General features: G+C 37.4%; 1 protein-coding gene across 1 annotated transcript in view; it reads left to right on the forward strand.

Annotated features, from left to right (window-relative positions):
• The first annotated feature begins 8,214 nt into the window (after positions 1 to 8,214).
• pdlim4 (PDZ and LIM domain 4) overlaps positions 8,215 to 27,581 on the forward strand; it is a 48,202-nt gene continuing 28,835 nt past the window's right edge. The window contains exons 1-2 of the mRNA XM_084137866.1: positions 8,215 to 8,393; positions 16,779 to 16,930. Coding sequence (XP_083993992.1) covers positions 8,301 to 8,393; positions 16,779 to 16,930 — 245 coding nt within the window. The 5' untranslated portion in view covers positions 8,215 to 8,300. The remainder of the gene's footprint in view (positions 8,394 to 16,778; positions 16,931 to 27,581) is intronic.

Below are 27,581 nucleotides of genomic sequence, written 5' to 3' on the forward strand. Positions count from 1 at the left end.
ATTTTAGTGGATATTATTATTACCACTAGTAGCATTATTATTTATGTTTATTTTACTATTATTACTGTACGGCACTTAAATATACATGAGCCAAATACACTTGTAGGCTTTAGTTAAAAGTTTTTTTTCAATTTGACTACATAAAAAGTATACATACAGTGACAAAATGACAAACAGTGTAGAAAGTATAGTCTATGTTGTAAAAAAAAAAAAAAAAAACGAAGGAAAATATCACAAACAAACAAAAACCTGAACAAAAAACATAGTGAAGAACTTGTCATAGCGTCACGTGGTTTACCTAATTTAGCCAAAAATGTCTTTAGTTTATTAGTTATCTAGAAAATGAAAATTGGCTCTATAGAGATCTATAGAGATCTAACTAAAATTATAAATAAATTATGCATTTTTGTAGAATAAAAGCAAGTTTTTAAACAACCATTTTTGCTATATCTCCCTTTTTTTAAATGTATGCTTAAAAATTAGAAAGCAGAATTTTTTATATTTTTTTATTTAGTGCATAAAACTTAAAACTTGTATAACCTTGTATAAGCTGGTATAACCTTATGAACTGTGATTACATGATAAGTTTCTACAGTGTGTTCATAAAGTAATACATTTATCTTATAACCTATTAAATTACATGAAAAATTATTACATTTAAAAACCGTTATTACATATGATCTCAACATTTTATTTCCTTTTCAGAAAATGATTACATTGTGAACATTTTATTACATTAATAATATAATACTTATTACATTATGCTTTGTTATTACATGATGAGTACAGGCCAGGTTTCTAAATACATTATTAATTAAAGTAAAGATTGGATCCTGACTTAAAAGTGTCATCATGTAATGTGTCGACTGACATGCATCGCAGGGGAACTGTATTTCTGTCATTCTTTTCAGAACGTGCAATCATAATTTCCACCATCTCAAGTAATGAATTTTGTTTTTGTGGAAGAAATGTCAGACTCATAATTGCATTAGATGCATAATTTTTTTTAAAATAAAGTCTTTTACAGTAAATCTATTCTGACGCGTAACTCAGATCTCTCAGACCGCAGTCAGTTTTATGCAATATAAGAGTGGCTTTAGAGCTGATTCCCTGTGCAATATGCATTGAATGGTCAGTGAACAAACTATGTTAGTAAAAGCTCAACTTAAAACCAGACCTGATGTTTGTTTTCCCCTTAACTATTGAGTTAGCACAGTGTATTCTTGCTGTGAACTCTGGAGGCGTCCTGCATGTGTTGAAGTCATCAGGAGTCAGTGTGCAGACATGTGACTCTTCAGACGGCAGATAGAGTCAAATACACACCCCTAATGCACTTATTCTGATATAAACATACTCTTTTAAGCCCACTATCCATGTGCTGTACACATCTTGACCTGCATAACAGATCTATCCAGTCTTAGCTACAAACAAGAAACTTTTCAACTGTTTCAAAACAGAGCAGAACATCTGATCCTCTCTGCACAAACTGAAGTTGTAAAACTTCAATATTCTCTGATGTAATAAGCACAAATGGTTATTATTAATGGCATAATGGCGTATCTGAATTGATGTAAAAGTTGAACTCAGGACATTTGTGAGCTTCGAGGAGAAGTGTCTGGAGGAACAGCGTATGGATCGCCTGGAAATCATTATAAAGGGAAAATACTGGTTACTTCTTTACAGCAGCAGTCTCTTATTCCCTGGGGATTTCCAGGAGAAGGCCAGTGTTTAAAGCAGCAAACTGCACACATAAACATTTTGTAAGAAGAAGTAAGAAACCTTTTCAGTTTAGACTATATTTGGACCTGAATAGTATTAGTTTCACATTGCCAGACTCATCAGAATTAAGCTGGGTCCGGTTTGAAGTAGAAAAATCCAAGTAAAAACCAATCAGTTTGTTTTATGCAATATAAGAGTGGCTTTAGAGCTGATTCCCTGTGCAATATGCATTGAAGGGTCAGTGAGCCAACTATGTTAGTAAAGCTTAACTTAAAATGAGACGTGATGTTTGTTTTCCCCTTAACTCTTCAGTTAGCATTGGGGATTGCTCTAACAAGATGCCTTAAGCTAATCCTAGCCAAACAAACCGAAGAACGGGCCAGTGAACACAATACAAATGCCAGAAAACAAACACAACTCTTGACACGGGCCACACAATGGCCTTGGTGAGGACGATGGATCGCTTTATAATGTGTGTACAACAGTACACAAATCTTAGATTCTTTTCTTGTATATTTTATGACTCTTATCTGTTGACACAGTGATGCAATAGCACCACAAATCAGATCCCGAGAGGGCGATCAGGGTGAGTTTATGAATCCTGCTTATTACACACTTACCTAGCAAGTCATCAACGTGAAACAGTTAGTTGTTAGCATTAGTGTGATGCGAGAGATATGTCAGAAATTATATATGTACAGTTAGCCATCGTGATCACGACTGATACAGTGCCACAATATAACAAGTATTCCAGAGGACCGAGACATGAGAAAACACACATGTTTGATTCAATTAATTTCCATAGTTAAATTCAAACATTTATAACTTCTGTTCAGTTTGGCAAGTTTTTGCTTTGTTTATTCCCTGAATGCTTTTCTGTGTCTTTCATCATATTGCCTCGCATAAGCATGAACTACAGTAAGCACAACATTGTTTATTTATTTGGTGGTGTGTGTGAAAAGGCTATATAAAAAAGTGTTTTGTGTTCATTTTGTTGCTAGTCTTCACACACAGATGGAAAACAGGCTGATGTTAGAAATTCACTCAGCGATTAACAAGCTTGGGCCTTGTGTTGACTGGACTTTGCCCTTAGAACAGTTATAAGCCCTTAATGGCTGAATAACTCCATTTAAATGTCCAGGTTTGGGAGTGGAATAATAATGATCATGACATGATTTTTGTAGTAATAACTACAGATTTTCCCAAGCCTACACTAAAAAAAAAAACAAAAAAACGCTGGGTTGTTTCTTCTACCCAAATGCTAGGTTGAGCCTGTTGGGTTATTTTGTTGGGTTATTTTTTCCATAGTTGGGAACCCAGCTGTTGGGTTAGTGGCTGAGTAAATCTCACCGCCCTCCCTCAGACGCAATAACCCAGCAGCGGCTTTACTACATCAACACATCTGTTGGGTTACACGGAGCACTGGCTTTTTGCATCCTCGTCAGGAGAGAGCAGATCTCAATGCCGCCGAATAGGTGCATTACTTCAGTAAAATAAAGGGTTGTATACAAATTTGGTTTCAAACGTAAGTTATGAAATATTTAACTTTTAAAAAAGCAATTTCATTTAACTATACAAGCTGTATAATTGTTGAGTTGTCATTCTTTTCTGCACTTTTTTATTCATACACATGTACACGTTGTTTTAACTCTATTTTTGTGCATTCCTGGGTGTTGTTCCTTATTATGACCGCCGCTAGCGTAGCTAGCGAAAGCGGTCATATAGGGATTGTCAAAGTTTTTTTTTTTTTTTTTTTTTGTCAATCTACTGAATTTTCCGTCAACGATACCAGGGACACCGAAACACCGGGGAACATGAAATTTGGTGGGCATGTAGCCCCACTAGACTTTTACGGAAAAATTTCGTTTGGTCCCCGGGGGCCACTCCCCCCCCCGCGCTGGGCCCCCCCAAACCCAAAAAATGCAGTTTCGTAGAATTTCATCCATGGGGGGGTATAAAATAAATTAATTTATGTGCACATTTAGTGACTGTACACTCATCGGCCTGTAGATGGTGGTGTTGAGAAGGGTTGCTGGTTTAGGATGATACTGTAACACACACACATGCAGGAATACAAACAAACGCAAGCATGCACACACACTGACATCCACACGCACAGACACACACCCATACACACACATACAAATCCACATGCACAGACACACACACACAAACACACACGCGCACACACATGTACGCACGCATACATACACGCACAGACACACACACACACACAGACACACACACACACACACACAGACATGCACATACTACTACTTTTTTTAGGTATATAGATAAACACGCAATACAGCCAAATTACTCCACGTCATTTATTTTTGTGGAAAGCCAGTGCAGGCCTGAGCGGCGGTCATATTTTGTACCGCCATGCGGTACATCTAGTTAATAAATGTTCAGCTTTTGTTTATTACTGTTGCCCTGTGTTGTTACTATAGTAATTATGTGTGTGATTTTAATTTTCAACGTATTCTGGGTTTATTTTAAGCCAGCAATATAGTGATTTTTAATCAATAGTTGAGTTTAATAAAAACAACCCAGCATGGGTAAAAACAACCCAACGCTGGGTTTGTCCAATTTTGACCCAGCACTGGGTTGCCAAATAACCCAAATTGGGTTGTTTTTAACCCATCATTTTTTTAGAGTTAGCATTGTGGATTAAAAAAAATAGATGATTTCAGCTATGTTTAGGTAAGAAGCTACACAATTTCTCTGTATTTATGATTTTTTTTTTTTTTTTGAATTGCTGTCATAAATGGACAAAAGAGAATCTCAAAGGTGAGGGAATGCTCTTATTGGTTGCTGAAGAAACTCAATCAGGAATTCTGTATACAGATTTCCACAGAATTCCTGATTGAGTTTCTTGCTGGGTTGTTTCAACCCAAATTTGGGTCAAATATGGACAAACCCAGCCGTTGGGTTACATTTTTTAATTACATTTTTTAACCGAACTGTTGGGTTCATCCATATTTGACCCAAATTTGGGTTAAAACAACCCAGCATTCTTTTAGTGTAGAGTCTTCTGAAGTGTTCAGAGCAGATTCTGTGTTAATAAATAGAGACCTCGTTCTGTCAGGTGACCTGACAAAAGAGTAATGCTTTGTAAGCATTTTACGATTGTTCTTAATCTCAAACCTTTGATCCGATACCCTCTTTTCCTATGCCAGATTCTCTGTTTCCCATATGTTTGTATGCATTTGTCTATGATTCAAAAGAAACGTACATGTCATCATCTCACAGACCATCAGCTCACATGTGTGAACCCTACTTGGACTTTGGCATGTCAAATTTTTTTTAGATAATTAAACCATATCAGCGGTCTAGTCTTCTGTCACGTCACAAACAGGCAAAACACAGCAGAACTCAAGAAGTGCAGGTACTTTTTATAAGGGTTAAAGCAGATCACCAACACACAGTCAAACATGCATTGTTGTGCTGTATTTATGTTAGAAAGGCTTTACGTGGAGTTTTTATAAAACATAGTAATGTTTTGTGTGTAAGTAACTAGTTTAATACCAGTTTATGAGATAGAGTAACATGTTTTAACAAGCTACCTTGGCATTCCCTTGTGAAAAAGATGTGCACTTATATTCACTTATATGCAAATAATATAATATTACTGAAATAAGTGTACACTTAAGGGTACAATTTCATGACTAGGTTTTTTTAAAAGGTGTAGTAAGCGATTTCTGGGAAACACTTGAAATTTGATGACACTCAAATGACCACACCCCTTCCTTCATTGCTCCGCTCCCAAAATAACACATGCAACACAGGCTGGCGCATCAGACAGCTTGAGCAAGTATGGATGAATCAGCTGTGATTCATGGATGAATCTGGAACCATCCACAAAATGGATTCTGGTGGCCACTGATGGCACAAGACATCAGGAGGTTCATCTGAGGTTCTCAGAAGTTCACCATGTCTAAGACCTCTCGCCATTTACCATCCGGCAAACCTCTCCCGCTCTACTCAAGCCAATCAGATAACGGCCACATTTGCGCTGACCAATCGTATCACGTTCTCTCTTCAACCAATCACGTTTAGCTTGACAATCAGGGCAGGAACATATTCATTTTACCCCTCAAAGGAACTGTATTCTATGGAAGCTTGTTTCCGGCACGGAATAAAACATTTTAAAAGATGATTGTGACTTTTTTCCACGCAATTCTGAGTTTATATCTGGCAATTCTGACTTTATAACGCACAATTGTGAGTTTATATCTCGTAATTCTGAATTCTTTCATCTTTTCCTCAGAATTGTGAGAAAAAAAAGACAATATGAGTAACAATATGAGCCTCAACATCTCTGAAGTGAAGTCTGCATTTAACCCATCCAAGTGCACACACATTTGGAGCAGTGAGCAGTGACTGAGACACACACACACACACACACACACACAGTTTGTGGATGATGCAAATAAAAATCTTGCAATGATATTGTAAGGATATTGTCTTCCCTGATTTTAAAGCAAAACGTGATTGGGTGTAGCAAGAACGTCCTACGATTGGTCAGTGCGATGTGGCCGTGATCTGATTGGCTTGAGTAGATGGTGGATGAAGTCCACTTATTTGTGGATTCGTGTGCACGTCTCGAACAAATCCACAAATGCACAAGAAACAATCCACAAATGCGTGCAGCCGTCCACAAATGTACAGGAAGCGATTCACAAGTGAATGCCAGGCAGAGTTGTGTTTGTGACATAAAAAGATATTCGTGAATATATATTTTCTTATTTGCAAATTTAACTTTATTTATTTGTGAATTTAGGTCATTTTTGTGGAACTCCTAACATATATTTGTGGATCTCATTATATTTATTTGTGGATCGTCATAATATCTGGAATAACAGGACAATTCTACTTCTTTTCACATAGGCTAGTTTGCCATGACAGAAAGCACTTTGTACCTATACCACTGTCTTTCATGCTGAAGGCTAGTATACATTAAATACAGGGTGACAATAATGCAAAGCTGTCAAAACGGAACCCGGATTCAATGTATAAACATGATGTGGAAATGAGGAAGCAAAGAATCAACAAATGAAATGCCTAAGGCTGTATGTCGGAGCGTATTATTCACTTGCTATGCATATGTGACATCAACATCAACTCCTTTTTTGACACACAACACTATTAAGTATTAAACAGGAACATCTGTCAAACACAAATTTGTGTTATTCATGGAAAGGCCTTTGAATTGCCCCTCATTTGATGTTTTCTTATTCTATACAGCTCCCTAAACGTGTTAACGCACATACTGTTCTCTGATGTTGGACATTGCGTCACCAGTAAATACATCTGCTACTAATATTGCATAGGGTTATGCTAACAACATGAATGAAACAGTCTAACTGTTTCCAATATGTTCACTGACTTCAGGAATTGGTTAGGGAATCTATATTACCATCCCGCTGATTCTCATACTGTGAAGCAAATGATTAATTTAGAATTCTTGGACTGTTGTTTGGAAAAACAATGTTCTAAAGAGCTGATGTCAAAGAAAATTGATTACTGAGAAACAAACAGTGGTGAATTTAAAGTCCCCCTGTAGTCAATCATTTTATCCCTTAAAACTCATCTTTGATCACCAAAATGACATTTTTAAACGTTTTTTCCTTGAAAATAAATTTCTTCATGCCTTAAAATATCTTGAATGTAACTCGACACTCTTGCCTCATTTAGTATATGTGGTTCTATGAATATGCAAATGAGCCCCGCCTCCACTCACTCTCCACTGGTTGACGATCACACGTTGATCTGATTGGTTACAAGGTAGTTTGTGACGTCAGAAACACCAGCGATTTCAAAGCGTGTTTTTGAGACTGTCTTTGGTTCACTGCAGTTTTAAGGAGAAAATACTCAGCAATGGTGTCGACTTATGAATTTACACATGGTTTGTCTTAAAGCATATTAAAAACACCACATAGACACATAAACAACATTAAAAGCTGGATTATCATGGGGAACTTTAACTTTACCCTTTTACTGGTGTTTTAAATGTTCAAATGTTTTATTATTATTATTATTAAATCATTTCAAATAACAAACAGGCATTAACATATTATCATTGTTAAACACATTAACACTAAGACCAAGCAGCATCATAATAATAACATAAATAAATACAAATAAATATAAATAAAAAGATTTTAACAAAATAAATTACACTGGGTATCCATATAACGTTATATTGCCAGGAGTTTTAAGGCACTCTTTCTTTTTAATTGTTTTAAGGATTAAAATAATCATTTTTAAATGCCATAAAACATGGAGAAACTTTAATAAATCTACATTTATGTAGATAAAACTAAGTTGGCTACAATCAGCCAGAGCCGTTGAAAAACATATTCATATTCAACGGCTCTGCGATCAACAAAGTTGTGGGAGCGTTGAGTTTGTGTATGGTTGTCATGGCGACGCTGGCCCTTCCTCCCCCGGAGCCCCTGTGTGAGAGTGTGAGTTCAGTTGCTCCTCCTCATTCTCAGTCAAGCACTGGTTTATTAAAGAGTGAATGAGGACTGCAGTTTTCCTGCTGTGGATACTGGATACTGTCTGAAACAAATATGTCTCACACTGTGACTCTCGCCGGTCCCTCGCCGTGGGGTTTTCGTCTGGTGGGTGGACGGGACTTCAGCACACCGCTCACCATCTCCAGAGTACGTCTTTTCTCATTCTTCTCTTTTAATGATGGACTGTTTCGATGCAGCGCCCCTTTACAACCGGCGTGCTAGTATTTAATTGTTGTAACGTGGACATTTGGGTTTAACCTTACTTCTCTAAATCTGGCTTTACTTCTCTAAGTTAAATGAACTCGATGAACTTAGTTTTTCTTGTTTGTCTCGTCGGTTCGCCTCGCTTATACAGTAGTTTATCTCACACTCTGTAACGAAGATATTTCAATTTCACTTAAGCTATTATGCTTAGTAAACTTAATAGAGTTCTTGCTTCTGTCCCGTTAAAATATCAACGTTATCTCCTAAAATTTCTTTGGAGAAATAACAGGAAAAAATGAGACAATAACTTAGTTGACACTTATTACAGCATATAACGTTAGCTGTAAAAATTAATTTGGCCTTTGAATATTAAAGGATAAATGTTTGAGCTCATACTGAGACCTCTCACTTTGTAGACTTTGGTACCTTGGCTTTTTAAAAAAAAAAGTTTTTAATTAAAATTATTTATTTTTTTAATATGCAGGACAGACTTGAGGAGAAGTCTCCATTTAATCTAACTGATGTCTAAGAGAAACATTTGAGATATTAAAGTAATATTCTGTGTTGATATCACTTTCCTTTGGGCATTGACTTCGATGCTTCTCAAATGAATGAAAAGCTGAATCATGCTCGACAAACCCTATCATTTACTGCACATTTGTGGTCAGTAAATGCCTATGTCAGAAGAAATCTTATTCGACTGCCTTACACTTACATTTAGAAAAATGGCAGCTGGTTGTCACCGATTAATATTTACAGCCAGTCAGGGCTTTATCTGTGGTCATGGATGTTTAGTCTAGTCCAACCAACCTTCCACTGTCCAATGGATGAATGAAGGTGATGCTGGTACAGTTTTCTAAAAACTCAGTTTGAAAGTACTATCCATCCCCTACAATAGCCTATACAAAAAACAAAACACTGGGTTAAAAATAAAATAAAATTTGGGTTGTTTTTAGCCCAACAGCTGGGTAAATATAGGACAGAACACATGTTGGGCTAATCTTATACCAATACAATTGGGTTGTTTATTTAACCAAGCATAATGAGTTGATTTTATTAATTCATTTTTTACAATAATACTATCTTATTTTACTTCATAATTGAATTGGTAGGCCTACTTACAGATTAACTTAAATCCTCCTTTTGAAAAATATTCCCAGGGTTTCTGCAGGTTTTATTAAGGGAAATTTAAGACTTTTTCAAGACCTTTTTAAGACCGAATAAAGACAATTTACTGAATAAATTAAAAGGAGAAAACAATACATCAATATGTCAAGGGAGAAACACGAGTTGCATTAGCAACTCTTCAGAGTTTGAAAATACAACTTTAAAAAGATATCAATATCCATTACTTTTTAATTCATTTTACAATAACAAAAAAAAAGTAGCTTGAACTGCTCTCATCCACTAGAATATAAGTTTTACTGTATCTTCTGATCACACTGCAAAAAACTCATGTTCTTCCTCAGTAATTTTGTCTCATTTTCCAGTGCAATGTTTAAAGATTCTTAAATCAAGATGCAATTACTGGAAATACAAAATTACATAAAATGTGAAGTCTTGTTTTATGTAAAACTGATCAAAATGAATTGAGCTTCAAAAACAAGAACAAATATTTGCTAATGACTGACTCCATAACCTGCCCATAAACAAACAGTTCACAGTTCTGAGAACATTTTTTAACATCCTTACAGTATTTAGATTTGACAAAGGAGTCAGGTGTTTCCATCACGCGAAAAAAGGCCGATGCGACATGTGACTTACAACATAAAACGTAAAACAAACCTGCATTTCACAGAAGAAATGCACCTATTCGGCAACACCTGAGAACCGTTCTCTCCTGAAGAGATTGCAATAGTCTCTCGACCGCTGGGTAACACACTGAAAAAATAAGACCCTACAGGCTCAACCCAGCGTTTGAGTTGAGAAAATAACCTTGCGTTTTGGTGCTGAAGAAACATCTGCAACATGTAAAGATAGCAGCTTGATGCTGAAAGCTGGTGAGAGGCTCATCAGCACCACAGGATTGAGGATGGATCTGGTGAAGTCAAGCTACCGCTGGAAGGCTTGGCTTCGGATATCTTGCATTTACGTCCTATGAAGGCTTCCATCTGGCACTGTGGATCCAGTTCCCAGTAAATGCTGAGATTAAACCTCAGGTTTTGTTAGGGAAAGTGTCTGTTAGGGTTGCAGATGTTAAGTTTCCTGTTGCCAATGGAAAACCTCCAAATGGAAAAAAAGTTGGTATTACATTGTGAGTGTAAATGAATAGACTTGGACTTGGTGCTGAAACCCAAAGCACAGGACAATAGAGACGCCAGAATAACAATATTCATGATTCTGAAGCTGAAAATACTGAATTATTGTAGACAAATATTCTCTGTCACTGACTAGATGTATTTAAAATAATGTCGGACACTTTTTACTGGTAACATCAGACATTTGGCATTATCAGGACACACTAATATTCCCCCATTGCATTATATTCAACATTATATAGTAGTTATAAATGACACTAAAACTTTGAAAACTTGAATTTTTTCTCACACAGTAATTTTTATGTCAAGTGAACTATCCACAATATTGTCACTCTCCACGATGCATATTGTTGCATTTTTGTATTGCGATATATTATGACACGATATATTTTTACACCCGTAGTTTAAACACAATCCAAGATGCAATTTTAGTCAAATGAATGTGGACATTCAGACAATATGGGTGATAAATTAGTAATATGGAGATATTGTGCTTAACTTATGCAGTTACTTGGGATATCCACAACCTTGGACCATTGGTTTGTTGCAAAATGCTTTTGCTTCTGTTGAACATTTGGGGTTTTCCTGGTGAATGTGAAAGTGCTTAGGTAAAAGTTCATTGAATCATTGCCAAGTGCAATACACAACAAATTGTTAGCACTTGTCCTAACTGACAAATGTGGCTATCCATTTACAGGAAATCAGAACGGTGCAATGTCTTCACTACAAAATTACTGAGAAAATGGGAATCTCTTTTTCATTCCTTCGGTAAACTTTAAAGAAGTCTGAACCAGATAGACGTACGTACGCCGTCTTATAAACACATTTACTCTGCTAATCTTCAATGTCTGACTGGCTCCCTCTGGGATTTCACAGGGCTAATTTATTGCATCCAGGGCCTTCCTCTTGTTTTCGCTCTGTAAGGGCATGCAGTAATGCTGGCAGCCTGAAACTCATTGTCCACTTTTGCTCAGCTCCACATTTATAACACACACACACATTCCAGGAAGCCATGTGACATTATTCAAAAAGAGATTAAGTAGCCACTAGGAGATTCTGAGGCACAGGATTCATCAAAGTTCACAGCGTCATGGGCATGGTGCCCAGCTACACTGCTTAAAGTTGAGTGTCTACTTTCAATGGGTGGTCTCGAATGGTGGGTTCTTGGCTGTAATTGGAAAAAATGGGTTGCTCTGTTCTGACAGGGTCACAGAGAGTAGGAGGGGAAAAAACAATGCAAAAAATCAATCAAACTCTATGGTATTTCAATGCAAATTGGTAGAGATCACCATGGACATGTTGTTCCCCCATTCTTGAAAAACAATTACCAAAACTACACGAGTTAAACCAAAATATGTCCCAGTTTACAATAAACACGGGTTGAGTTGCAGCAAAGATAAACAGGGTTGGTGCCGGCCACAGTGAGAGCATGAACCCTTCGATTCAATGTTGCGTGGGAAGCGATTTTGTTACTTAGTTTGTTGGTACTTGATGTCCACTGTAATCTGAAGTGATCCTGAAACTAAACCGGTTCAGAACAACTTCTCTATACTTTGAGAGTAATCATTGATTTTCCTCTACTTATTTGTATATTTATTCCAAAGGTAAAGTAAACAGAAGGGCCAAAAGTTAAGCAGTTGTACATTGAAGGCTGGTTCAACATTCAGAATATTGGTTACACTGAAAGCAACATTTTTTTACTCTTTATAATGTTTTACTCTTATATACAGTTTTTCACTGTAAAGCTTAGCTTAGCTTTTTTTTTTTTTGGCCAAAACAGTGGGGTCACATTACATAACTTGTTCTTTGTGGCTCAGCAGGTTAAACCAAGATGTTTCAAGATAAAGCACCATGTGTCTTAGTATTACTACTAGTATAACTTCATACAGGTGCAATGAGGCCTGTTTAATGGGACGAATTAGCCTTATTAGTAGGTCAAGAGCTTCTGTTTGCTGAATATTTAGGGTTGTACATATGTGCTTGGCTTATTATAGGCAAGTGAATGAGTCATTTAGGTAATGACTTGGATGTGGGCTACATCCCACTGTAATAACAACAGCCCTTGCTCCCTATTCTTAAGACAAGTGTTCTGTACTTACCGACAATTTCAGGCAATTTCCTGGCTTAACATCTAAGCTGGTGTTTTTAGACGTCTATGATTACTTCAAGTTAATTGCATCTATATGGTTAACTATAGTATGTAGTGGTGGATATAGTGCTTAAATTTAATTACTTTTACTATGCAGAAGCATTAAAATCTCTACAAAAGAGTTTACTACTGTATTAAAATCTACATCCATGCATTTTTCAATCCACTTGATTTCTAAGATCTCTCACAAAGTTTTATTTTTAAACTTACTTTTTAAAGAAAGTAAGAGATGAACAGTGTTAGTAGATTTACAATATTGACCCTAACATAAAATGGTTATTGGCTATTTGCATTTCAGTTTCTTGATCTCAAAGCCAGAGAGTACTGGCTGTGTCAGAGAATGAGATTGATATGATATGATATGATATGATATGATATGATATGATATGATATGATATGATATGATATGATATGAATATGATATATGTTATTGATGTCATGTGTAGAGAACATGAGGGCTAACATAATGCTTTTTTTTTCTGCAATATTGTGATTTGAAAACAATTTTACCGGATTAATTGAATAGCCTAGCTCATTTTAATATTTTCTATTTGTAATTAATTTAAGCTCTAGATTGATTGAGGTGATTTTGTAGGGGAGTGAATCTGCATAGAAAATAAAAAATAAATTACAAGCATAGATAAATACAATAGAACAAAGACACAGTGCTTTATGTTTTTCAGTATTCAGATACAGAAATTGAATAATCAAATGTAAAATAGCACTGCATAGTCCTTACTGTGTAAATGAAATATAATTAATCTTTGTTAAAGATACTAAAGTGATTTTCTCTTTGTATTTTGTTGTTTGGTAAGCATTGATGACACAGACAGCCGTGGGTATATTAGGCTGCTGTCACTTTAAGACCTAATGCACGGATCCAATGTAATGATACGCATCCATTTTCTTACTCAACTTTTTACGTTCACTTAAAACGTAAGCAACTGTGTTACAAGGACACTTGCCGAGATGGGCAGTTTGTCATAATGTTGCGTCGATGTGTCCGTTCAAGCACAAAAAGAAAAAACTCCACAAAAAACTCCACAAATGTACTTATACCTCAACACTAGAGGTAGTAAAACACCAACGGCATTTAGTATTCCTTTTCACACTAATTATTAGAGATGCACGATATATCGGTATCGGCCGATAATTGTTCATTTTTAATGTTATCGTTATCGGCCCGATAAGAAAATGTGGCTGATATATTAAAGCCAATAAATAATGGATTATTTCCTTCAGCTGAAACACTTCAGATACACACTGTTCCCATGATGGTTTTGAATTGCTTGAAATATGAATGGAGTCACTTCAAACAAGGAAAATACAGTAACATGCATTGTTGCATGTATTGTTTATATATTAAAGTCTGTCATATAGACTACATAAAATTATAATGAGAACATTATAATTGTGTGTTTGGGACATGGATTTCAATGGTGAGACTTTTGTTTTTGTAATCAGGCTCTCAAACGATATACAAATTTGGATTTGCATTTATCTGCCAATATATCAGTTATCGGCTTTCAAAATAAAGAATTATCGGTTATCGGTATCGGACAAAGTTTTCAAATCAGTGCATCCCTATAAATTATTATTACAGGGACAGATTTTTTGATTAAGAAAGACTTTCTTTTGCTCAGTTTCTTGCACAATACTATGTTAAAACCTCAAAACACTTTTACCATGATTTATAAACTAATACATTTGAACATTTTCATCACATAACCAGCTTTCTGATGTAGTAAACATGCTCGGTAGCTCATCTGGTCCAGCATTGCACTTGTGTGAAACACAATTAAAGAGCTCAAAGACTTCTAGAATCGAGTTCAGCTGGCATGGTTGCTTCAGCAAATATCTTTTTATCTCACGTTTGCTTTTGTTAACACTATTGGTTATGTTTATGTTTTAGTGTAGGTGATACTAGGGCTGTGCGATATTGAAGAAACATGCTATACGCAACAACTCGTTAAATAATGTGATATGATAATGCTTCAGTGTGTAAATATATAAACACTGGAAATGATATAACCAACATACATGTTTCATGTTCTTTCTGTGAGTAGAAAGCATCCTAACCACTTCTGAAAGTGAACAGCAGTGTTTTACTGTAGCATTAGGCTACATAAAAAGTAAGTGTCATTTCAACGTCACTGTAAACCCCTGAAGTTGAAAAAAAAAATGAAATACCACCAACTCTTTGCTCAGCTTGGTAATATGTAGTTATATCAACCTGAAAACTTAACATCAGGAAGATGTTAAAAAACATGATTTTCTATTTCATGGATAACATCTTTGGTTCTATTGTCTTTTGCCACATCGCGTTGCACCGCTCTTGTCTGGTGTAGACACTGTGTTATTGTATTAAAATCATTCAGTTATCACAAGCCATTACAATATAGACATTGCATTATATTTGCTATATTTCGATAATATATTGTGCTATCCTATAGTGGTAAGTTATTTTTAAACTCGAATCTCGATATTCTATATATTAACCTAATATTTCACCAAGATCATGGTTTGATAGAATTTTATTAATGCTGATTTTAATAAAAAGAATAAAAAAATAAAAACACAGGTTGTTCTGTTCAGTATTAAGTTGTAGTGATGAGAATCAGTTTTTTTCTTGCATTACAGTAATAAGACTATTACAGTTCAGTTAGTTTCTGTTTTCATGGACTTTTGGTTTGTTATTTTCAGTCTCAAATGTGTTTGTTTGTATCAGGGGCTGTATCACGACACCGCTTTCAACTAAAACTGTAAAACTTTGTATGCGTTTTGGCCGTTCATTTACACGACAACGGCGTTTTGGTGCAAAGTGAAAGTTTTTGAAAACTGTCTGTTTAAACAACAAAAACGATGACATCGTGCACATGTGTATTATGTGTTCAGTCTATAGTGTTTCATCGCCATCTACTGGCCTGGCAGCAGAATACAGCGTTTTTAGTCGTTTTCGCAATGACAATGGTGTCATCTGTACGCAGAAAACGTTTCAAGCATATCGCTGTCGTCTAAACGTACCCTCAGTTTCCCGCCAGTCATCAGTTGTCATGGACACTCATCTAATCATCACACCTGTTTGTTATCATCTCATTATCACTGTGTATTTCAGGGTAGGTTTACACGACAACGATATGCTTAAAACGAAGTCATTTTTCCCTTTGAGTTTTCACAGATGCACGTTTTCGTTGTTTACACGGAGACCATTTTCAGAAACGTGCATTTTGAATCCCGTTTTCAAACGTTTGCGTTTTCAGGCACTCAGAACACCGTTGTCGTGTAAATGAACGGCCAAAGCGCATTAAAAGGTTGTATGTTTTTAGTTGAAAACGGTGTCGTGTAAACGGCCCCTGCTCTGTTTCACCCTTCAGTTGTCGGTTGTAGTGTGTGTTTGTGTGTGGACATGCTGTTACTTTGCCTTCATCTTCGTGGATTTCCTGAGTTTGTTGTCATTAAAAGACCCTTTTGTTCATTGAAACCTTTTTGAACTCTTCTTCGTCTTCGTAACAAAGACAGACACAAGGTTGTGATTTTGTTAAATGTTCGTGTTCAATGAGAATTTAGAGGGAAATGTTTCTTTATGCAAAATATTATCTATTTTTTCCTTTAAAATTTTGGGGTGAAATGAATCAGACATTTCTTTGTGAGATTTACGCTAAGCATAATGCAACTGAATGTTGACAGACAAGGTCTTACAGTAACTATGGAATTGCCTCATAAGCATGGATGCCTCACATTGAATAGTCAGCACATTACTAGTCAACTGAGTAATTGATCATCTGTCATTGGTGTAGTTGTAGGCTTTGTTTTATTGATGGTTTCCAGTGAGTCAGTAATGGTGCCCTTGGCTGCAGGCATTGCAGTGTTTGTCCTGGGTGTGGTACTTCCTTAACCTTTCTTCTGTTTGTCTTTTGTTAGATAACACCTGCGAGTAAAGCAGCGTTGAGCGACTTGTGCCCTGGAGACACCATCCTAACCATCAATGGAGAAAGCACAGAGACCATGACACACATGGAGGCTCAGAACCGCATTAAAGCCTGCACAGATCAGCTTGTGTTGGCCATCAGCAGGTACTGCCTTATAAACCTGTATATCTGCCTAACTATCCTCACATCCAGGTGCTGCTTGTTTTCACGAAGATATAAGATGACATGCACATCTGTTTGACTTTTGTCTTTGAACTTCCCATTTTTTTGCTGTACCTCTGTATATTTCCACACAACGCTGTAGATTTCTACCATCAGGCTCTCAAAATTATATACAAATTTGGATTTAGATTTATCGGCGAATATATCGGTCATCAGCTTTCAAGAATTATCAGTTATCGGTTTCAGGCAAAATGTTCATATCGGTGCATCCCTAGAGTGAACTGCTCGTTTTAAAATCTCCCTGGTCTACTGACATTTGTTCTGACATCCGATTCAAACATTACAATGCTCATGATAACTTTCATTAACTCTACAGTAATTCACGAGTTCACACTTACATATAATTTGAGGGGGTAAAGTTTAATGCGTATTTGGCGTGCTGTCCGGAGGGAGGGCTCCGAGCTCGGAGTACGGCCCGAACCCAGAGTACTCCCCCCGTATGCAAGTGCTTAGGACTAGAAGCGTGGAGAAGGGGTGGTGGAGGGATGCTGCAAAACTGTCAATGGAATGAGGTGAGACTGCTGAGTGTATATACACACACCTCTTACCACTGATTGCTGAGTGCTCTCCACTTGTGTTAATTATCTGAACGTGCTCCTCCCGAACCTTGTTAATAAAACATCGAGGCTGCGTTCGTACTTAATTTCAATGAGTACTTACTTAACGAGCGCTAAAAGAGTAGGTACTTTATAGCCAGATCTCGTTGAGTATGAATGCGAACTGGACATCTGCCATGTTGACGTTATCATGTGACCTACGACGCGTTATCACCTGGTTATCACACGCGCAACAACTTAAAAGATTTGAACGACACGTTTAATTCATCTATCTGTAAATATCTTGATATTGATTAAACTTGCTCATTTTGTGGTCTTTTTGAAGAAACTGCTGCCCATTTATTTTGTGAATACATTTAGGGTTGATTTAAGTTCTTATATTAATTTTATTTTATTTAATATCCGAACATTTTCATCCACAAGCAAAAGTGGCTTACTGCTTTTTGTTTTCCTCTTTTTCTTGTTGAATTTAACTCTCGTTTCATCCCTCAGGCCTAGGCCTATAAATAACAAAACAAAAAATGCTTTCCCACCCCAAAACATACAATAATAACAACGATAAATGCTGACCAATACTTAATTATATTACTTTTTACTGAAAATGATATAATTCAATAAAACAAACAAAATGTAATGTATGTCATATGACATAGCTATGCATGATTGAATACACTCTAGATGTGTATATAATGAACATATCTACATTTTCTTTCAAACAATTAAATACAACATTAATTAAATAATTATATTTTATTTACTGACAACAATGAGAAATATTAATAAATTAGTAAAAGAATGAATGAAAGTCACCATCACACAATAAACAAATGCATAAGTCAACACATGAAACAAAGCTTTATTCAAACTAGAATCATGTATGTAGACTACAGGCGCTGAACCCCACATCCTACTGCCGTCTCAACACAGCGGCTCCCATTCTGCGGCTTTATTCTGATGAATCAGCTGACCGCCCGAGGTGAGCCGTGCCTTCATGCTGGAGGTCGTTGCGTGTTGTGTTGTGCTTCACAATCTGAGGCAATAAAGGCAGGTGGAGTGATGGAGGGTCTCGTAAGGGCAGGTGGAGTGATGGAGGGTCTCGTAAGGGCAGGTGGAGTGATGGAGGGTCTCGTAAGGGCAGGTGGAGTGATGGAGGGACTCGTAAGGGCAGGTGGAGTGATGGAGGGTCTCGTAAGGGCAGGTGGAGTGATGGAGGGTCTCGTAAGGGCAGGTGGAGTGATGGAGGGTCTCGTAAGGGCAGGTGGAGTGATGGAGGGACTCGTAAGGGCAGGTGGAGTGATGGAGGGTCTCGTAAGGGCAGGTGGAGTGATGGAGGGTCTCGTCCATGGCACCATCTCCAAGATTCAGCTCTGGGCTCCTCATCCTCAGTGCTCACACCAGCCTGCTGACATTTCAGATCCTACAAAAATACATAACACAAAAGCAGTAATTTCAACCGCATAATGTCATTTGATTTCAGTATTATTCAGAAGACAAAAACGCTTTTTTCACAAATGCCGCCATCATCTTTCCTTGCAGGTCCTGCTCCACTACAAAAAATCTGCAGCAAATGCACAGAAATCAAGAATCAGAAAAGTGCTGTAATAGCTCTGTTTGAAATTACAATAATTAAAATAAACTTAATATTTAAATAGTTGTTGTTATTCATTTCTGTAGTATACTCACTCAAAGCCTTTATGGCAGCATTCAGCTTCATGAGCTCCACCGGATAAACACACATCTGTTCATCTGACCCTGTAACATCCAGACAAGATTCACATTACCTCTGTGATTTATGAACTAAACACTACATTTACATGTTGAGGTTGTTTTAACTTTTTATCCAACATAAATGTTCCTCAATTTATCAACTACTAATGGACAAATAAAATAGATAACTTATGTTTAGTTACTTTATAGATTTGTTCTACATAATAGCACACATTCATCACTCAGATGTCCATTTCATGTTGTGATATTTCAAGATTTTCCTGTCAGATGTAAATAGACATTTAAAATAAGCGTCTTTAAGATGTATATGGTTTATGTAAATCCACTTTAGAGACGTAACTTACGTGTCCTTACTGGAGCTCCCCTGTTAGCTAACGTTATACATAATAAAACGTGTTTTTACAGCAAAATCACAACTATACTATACTGTGTAACGTCTTTACACCTTCAACAATTCAACAGTTTACTCTACAGTAGTTCAACACATGCAATTTTAACAAAAGGAACCATGTTTACTCACATTTGAAAGCACTGATCTCTGCGATGTTTGATAATGATTTATCCTCTCGCGTGGCCTCCTGGGATAGAAGAGTATCCATCGGTTGAGCACTCGAAAATCTGGCCGAAAGCAGTAAGCCATCCGGGAACTTCTCGCCTACTCTTTTATGAATACTGATGTTTCGAACGTACTGCTTCCTTAACGTACTGTTTTCGCCAACTATATAGTAGGAAAGTAGGCATATTCGAACGCACTTAAGTCCGAATCTCGCGATAATTAGTACGTTACCCAGGTAATTCTCGCCTACTCTTTTGGATTCGTACATACTTTTTCGCTCGCCTACTCTTTTTCCCATACTAAATAGTAGGGAAGTATGCGGTTTCGAACGCAGCCCATGTAAATCCACTTCACCAGCTAATTACATTGCGTCAAAGAGTAGCGTTATTGTAGAGTTAACGAAAGTTATCATGAGCATTGTAATGTTTTAAGCGGATGTCAGAACAAATGTCAGTAGACCGGGAAGATTTAAAAAACGAGTGATTCATTCTAGGGATGCACCGATATGCAAACTTTGGCCGATACCGATAACCGATAACTCTTTATATCTGAAAGCCGATAACCGATATATTGGCTGATAAATCTAAATCCATATATTTATATCATTTTGAGAGCCTGATTACAAAAACAAACATCTCACCATTAAATGGCATGTCCCAAACACACAATTATAACGATGTTCTCATTATAATTTTATGTAGCCGATATGTCAGATTTGCGCTGCACATGCTGCACTTTACTGTATTTTCGTCTTTGAAGTGATTCCAATCATATTTCAGCAAATTCAAAGCTATCATGTTGAACAGTGCGCATCTGAAGTGTCTCAGCTGAAGGAAATAATACATTATTTATCGGCTTTAATATATCAGCCAAATTTTCTTATTGGGCCGAAAACGATAACAGTAAAAACTAACATATATCAGCCGATACCGATATGGTGGCCGATATATTGTGCATCGCTAAAAAGGTGCTACATACGGTCTATAGAAACAGTCAGTGTTTTCAGACGTGCGCTTAGGACTGCACATGCGCATTGGAGGATCTAGCCTGATAATTAATCTATTTTAACACTATTTGATAATACAGTTCATGTCAGATTTTGTTTCTAATTTAATAGTGAGTTCAGCAAGTTTTTGAAATTTCAGGATTCCCCTATTTAAGTAGATTGGACTTGGTCTTGGATGGAACAGACGTTTCTTGAAAGGGACTTTGTTTTTAGTCAATTCTGTGTTGACAGAACAGAAACAAACTGTGCTCAACCATAGAAAACTTTGAACATAATTTTCCCCCAAACGTTAAGCTATCACCATGCCAGGCTATACCATCGAAATGACAATAATATGATAGAAGACTATCCTTTTCACACACACAACATTTTAGTGTGAGAGTGTGAGATTCACCGAGAGGCATCATATGCTACATCTTGCCATATTTGGTGTGTGTTCTCTGAGCAAGCAGCGCGTGTTATTTGGAAAAGCCCTGACCTCTTGGAAGACCTGCTCATTTATCATCTTTCGACATTAAGTGGTACATTCACATAGGAGTAGTAAATTTATTTAAGGATACTCTGGGTTGTTTATACTGAGCATTCGACTGGGAACGTTTTCCTCCGATTACATTTCAAAACTTGTTTTTTACACCAGCAAATTTTCATTACTAGAGTAACTTTAACTAGATTTACTAGACAACTAGTTGTTTGCCTGTGCAAAACTTTCCAGCACAACATTAGGATTGCTAGGTGTTTGCTAATGTCTTATTATTTTTACGCATCGATGCAGGATCATTCACATCAACATCGCAAAAAACATTATATTTCATCACTCTAGTGGGTATTTATTCAGTTCCTTAATCAATAGTATGAGCAGCTGTAATAGTGATGCTTGCCTTGCCAAACACCACTAATTGTTATTGATCTAGGTTGAAATTGAACTCTAAACAGTATTAGAGAGAAAACAGAATTCCACGTTTTGTCAACATTAGTCTTTTTTTCATGGCCTACATAGATAGCTCTGTGAAGGTCATGTGACACCATTGTAAATGCAAAAGCATGGCCCCCTGTATCTATTGGTATGTGACCTTTAGCATATGCCAATGACTCATTTGTATTTGTCTGCGCTCTTGCTGGCCTGATAAGTACCGCTTCGTTCCAGTGTGCATGATGTGCTCGAGCGGATCACAGGCTGCAGCTTCTGTTTTCCGTGTGCTCGGATGGAAATGCAATTACATGGGACTCGGCACCCAGAATCACACTGAATCATATTCTCCTTGAGACCGTAGAGATGTGAAAACATAAACTACTAAAAACCCAACCACTGTGTTTCTTGTTCACACTGTTTATCTTGTTTATTTAGCATAAAAAATAAAGCAATGTATATGTTATTAGCTCCTGTTTCAGATTAGAGATTAGAGATGATGAACTGAAAAAATGCATGACAAATTATGAATATTCCTGAATTGTTTTAACCAAAAAAAGTGCTGCTTCTTTGCTACTTTAATAACTAAAAAATCGTCAGTTTAGATTCAACAACATGTGAGAGAAAACATTACTTAAGCAAATTAAAATAATGTCTGCTCTGCACACAGAAATTACAGCAAAAATTGTGCCTGATGAAGACCTGACTGGTCGAAACGCTGCACTGTTTATAAACACATTTTTCGAGCTGTAATTTCAGTGTGCAGACTGTCTTTGGTTCACTGCAGTTTTAAGGAGAAAATACTCAGCAATGGTGTCGACTTATGAATTTACACATGGTTTGTATTAAAGCATATTAAAAAACACTTCATAGACATATAAGCAACATTAAAAGCTTGATTTTCACCACAGGGGGACTTTAAACATTTTAAACATCATATTTTCTCACATCAGGCCCAAAGAGAGACCACCAAGGTTGATTTGGTCATGGGTTATTATTATGACATTTCTTTCTGAATTTCAGTCTTTCTCTTCAGGAAAATGGATCAAAAATATGAATTGCAAAAACTTGCTTTCTTTAGAGCAGTGGTTCCCAACCCTGGTCCTAGAGAACCCACAACACGGCACATTATTGATGTCTCTCTCATCTGGTCACCGTGATTTTGTCACCAAGGAAGACATATTTTGTTGATCCTGGAACAACATTCATGTCCAAAAATTTTGCCCTAAACCTAGCCCCACCCATCAGTTATCCCTAAAATCAGAGGGGAATATATGTAAATAGCACTAATTTAGAAGCACTAACCCTGGCCGTAGGCCTAAATTTGACTTGTCCCTCAAATCTGATTGGTTGAATGGAATGTTGATGTTGATCCAGGAACATGTTGTACTTGGTGAGATCACGTTCACCCACACCTATCTGAGGTCTTGGAGTCTTTATGAGCTGATGAGTTGAATCGGGTGTTTTTGATTAGGAAGACATCTAAAACGTGCCAGGACCAGGGTTGGGAACCACTGCTTTAGATTACGAATGCATCCATAGCAATAGCAAGCAGATCAAAGTTCATGGCTGTAATGTAGACTAAAGCCTATTGGTGGCTACTTCATAAAAAGGGACATGCCATTTGTCCTACCTTCATGAAGGCTGGGACACACCAAGCCGTTTCGCCTGCGTCTGGGCCAAAAAGTTGTGCTTGAACACACCACAAAGACTACAGCCAACCGCCAACTAGCACAAATGTTCTGAGAAAATAACCGTCTATACCAGCAGGTGACAGTAGTCTGTATTCGACATTAAAAAAGGGAAAGCCGGAATTAGGACTGTAAAAGACTGTAGTGAGACTTCCACGACACAAAGCAGCACAATACCAAAGGATTCTTTCTTTTTATAACAGCGGAAAAAACTTACAATATGGTTCATACAGACGACAGTAAAACATCATTCAAAACTGAAAAGGGTCTATTTTTATTTGTGTACACTCACAATAAAAACATCATTGTGCTTTTGTAAAATGAAGAAAACTAACAGGATGCTGCTTTCTGCCGTCCCGGTTTCCCTTCCGTGAAGTTTGTGGAGCTTGTCACAAAAATTCATCTAAACTTAGCATATGCTACTAGCAAGCTCTTGTGTGGATCTGAACTCTTGTTTTGGGCTGATGCGTAGATCGTCTCTTCTTTTTCTTCTTCTGCTCTTTTTCCTGTTGTGGCGGTTAGCAAGCATTGCATTACCACACGCCCCCTTCTGGACTGGAGTGTGTATCGCCTGTGACTGACTGTATTCGTCGCCTGACTGTATGACCCCAAACCGTGACGTCCATACTGTGATACATGTACTGTTACACCCATATCACCCATGCACCGGGCCCCCCACACCGGGAGTCTGGAGCCTTAAGTCGGCTTGGCTCCCTAATTTATGCCTGGTCAAAGGTGAAAGCCCACTGGGTGACCCCTCCATGCCCAGAGTCCGGAGCCCCAACTCGGCTTGGGTCCCGAGTTTTGCCCGGTCAAAGCTGGACAGGAAATGGCGGTATCTTGGAGCCGGACGGTCCCAGGGGCTCAGGACTGTGGGTAATAAAGGGTCCCTTTGGGACCTCTCCATGCCTGGAATCTCAAGCCTTAACTCAGCTTGGCTCCCGAATTATGCCCGGTTATACATAAAGGACTTTAGGACAAAATGGGCTCTATTTCATTTGAATGAATGTGTATAATTTGTAGGCCTATCTAAATATAGTTGTAAATTAAGGTAGTAAGTGCAATGGTTCCACAGTGAGTAATGGTGAAAAAAGACAATGTTTTCCTTTAAAAATGTAAAATATGTTTACAAATACATGCATGGAGCTTAAATATACTGTGGACTAAGTATCATAGTAATTTTCATTGTGCCCACATTGATAAATGTTAAGTTTTTTTCATTCAAGGTTAGCTTGTGTTGGCTATAGTTTGCATGCGTTTTGTGGCGCTGTACCATTTAAGCCCATCTTTAAAAAGTTAATTTATGAAAATAATCTTCTCTACAAAACAATTTATGATGTATTTATTTGTAAATTAATGTAAAATGATTGAAAATTCTTTGGCAGTCTAGCCTTTCTGTAAGGCTAATGGTTTGACCTAGAGATTGGCTTTGAACGCAAGCTAATAAAACACATCTTTCAAAGGAAAATTATATAAAATGATAAAGTACTATTTGTTCATATACAAAAAACAATACATTTATCTCTTATTTGACATAATATCAATGTAGTTACCAAAGAAATGGCTAAAAATTGCAGAAATGTGTTAATTTTGGAAACACCCAAGTTTTGCAATTTTGCATTTAAAAAGGCGTATAATAGGCGTCCAAACACAGCCTAGACGTCTAGGCTAAAACAAGGCAACATGTAATGAGTGAAAATGTAATTGACGTCTAAACCGTCGCCCAAGAATAGACTAGTCATCAATTAGATAACAAAGAAATGAAATGAGTGAAGAAATGAAACCAAACACCTTGTAATCACTGTTTACTTTGCTTACATGATAGAATATCAAACATCTCGCAAGCTATTTTGGCAAAAACTAGGCCTACATGTAACCAAATTCAAGGTTATTCTGGCTAGAAGAGGGTTACTCATAGCCGGACTATATTGGGGCTATAGTTAACCTGACATTTGGAAAAATGTAGCATTGGAATATCCTTGTATTTCTGGCTGCTACATTCAGTGATGCCATGTCTGGTTCCTGAACATACCGGATGTGTCCCCGGTTGACTTCTGAGTCAGCACTGGACAAAGAGGTCTAATGAAACATGTCATGCAAATCCACCCAGGCATATCCTCAAGCCACTGTGAAGGCAGAGAACAGCTGCTGGGAATCTCTCCGTATCTCCCTAGCCTCCTCCTTTCTCTTTGAGGAAAGTTGCAGTCTGGAAAAGGCGGAGAGTGCGGATGACAAAGATTTGTTTCCACAAGTCATGAAGCTGTCGGAAAGAGCCTGCTGGGCCAAGCAAGTTGAGTCATAAGACCTGGGTCAGGGAAGTGCAGGGGAGCAGAGAGAATAAAAAAGAGGAATTAAAGGAAAGAGAAGCAGGGCAGGGCTAAGTGCTTAGTGGACAATGACGCATGAATGAAGAATTGTGTGTGGATTTGAAAGCTTAGAGGAAGAAACAAAGGGAGGGGAAAACTACGTTTGCCATTTCTTGACAGTTGAAAAGGGAATTTTGAAGGGATTGGTGATGATGTCATTGAAGAGAAGTTACCTCATCAAATACCTGTGGGTTTTTTTTGCGTGGGATAAAAGTCTAGTAGTTAAAAGTGTCCGTTTTCAAGCATGTTGTCTGCTATTGGTTCAATAAACAGGACAACCTGACCAAAGTCACGCTGTTGGCTGAGTTGATATGTTGGGATGTTCTGCGAAGGGGAGAAAATCTTCTTTCTTCAAGCAGCTTAAAGGTTTATGTCCTGTTTTTCAGGTTGTTTCTGGGTTTTAAGCCCTATTCGGACGGGATTAACTTTACAAGGGTAGATGGAGTAATGTGATTTTACCACAAGACGTCTGTAATAGTAATGGCCAATTCGCACTGGATAGATTATCTCAGTAAAACTAGCAGAAGTGGGAGAGTTACTCGATTTGCGCATCACCGTCACTCTCCTGTCGTCATGTGTGTACAGGGCCGGATTAACCATTAGGGCAACTGGTCACTTGCCCAGGGGCACAGGTCATCTAAGGGGCCCTGGGCACCGTCAAATATTATGTTAGATCACATTATAAACGCAGTCCTCACTTTCCTAATTATATGCAGAAGCGATATGCGATATAAAACCGAAATCGTGACACTCAGATCCACGAACCTGTGTCGCGGTGTGAGAAGGCAGAATCGCGACACACCCCTTCTAACTCCCAGAGTAATCCTTCCCGTCCAGATCCAATGTTACCACATCTTCAAATTACTATTAGTATTATTTGAAGTTAACATTATAAAATAGACCTACACCACAAAACTAGTTGAGGATAAAAAATTTGTCAATTCCAGCATTATGGACGTGACATTTCATAACTTGAAATATAAATTCTCAGAAAATGCATTTAATACCAATATATTCAAACGTCTATATCCATACTCCCTTAATAAAGGAGTCCAGACATTAGAACAATATCAGTATACACATGCGTTTTATATTTAATATGAGGGAAATACACATGCGTTACGGACGTGACACAAACAAATCTTTTAGGTGGCAAAATATTTTTTAGTAATTCAGTGAATTACACTGCGCAAACCAAAAGTAGGCTAATACTACCCACCGGATGAAGAAAGGTCGGCTCTCCACAGAACATAAAATTTTCATTTTATTTTATTTTATTTTTCGTGTTCGCATTTATGAGGAAAAAACAATGTTACGGACGTGTCAGTTCCCAGTTACGGACGTGAGCGCTCTGAAAGCGGCACTAAAAGACTGCTTTAAAACTTTCACAGAGACCTCAAACAGAAAGCACAAAGCCTTTCTTTAAAGTGAATTTCGTTTTGCATCAATGTTAATTGATTTTAATCAATGTTTCATCAACCAATTGCCTGGATTTAGTAAAGTAAATATAGCAGACAACAGAGGCGCCGGCTTAAATGTTGTTGCCCAGGGCACAGGAAATTGTTAATCCGGCCCTGTGTGTGTATTACGTTGCTTCCTGATATCACATGCGCAAACAACCTATATTTATATATATAAAACAGTTATGTCCTGTCGAACGATGTATTAACTTCAGATTGGATTGTGTTGGTAATAGGCACTAACCTAACGTTAAAAGAAGTGTCGTGCCTCTAACAAGTGCGTTCGATCTTCTCTCTGATCT

The sequence above is a fragment of the Abramis brama genome (genome assembly GCF_963993115.1).
Source record: "Abramis brama genome assembly, chromosome: 15".
NCBI classification, from domain to species: Eukaryota; Metazoa; Chordata; class Actinopteri; order Cypriniformes; family Leuciscidae; genus Abramis; species Abramis brama.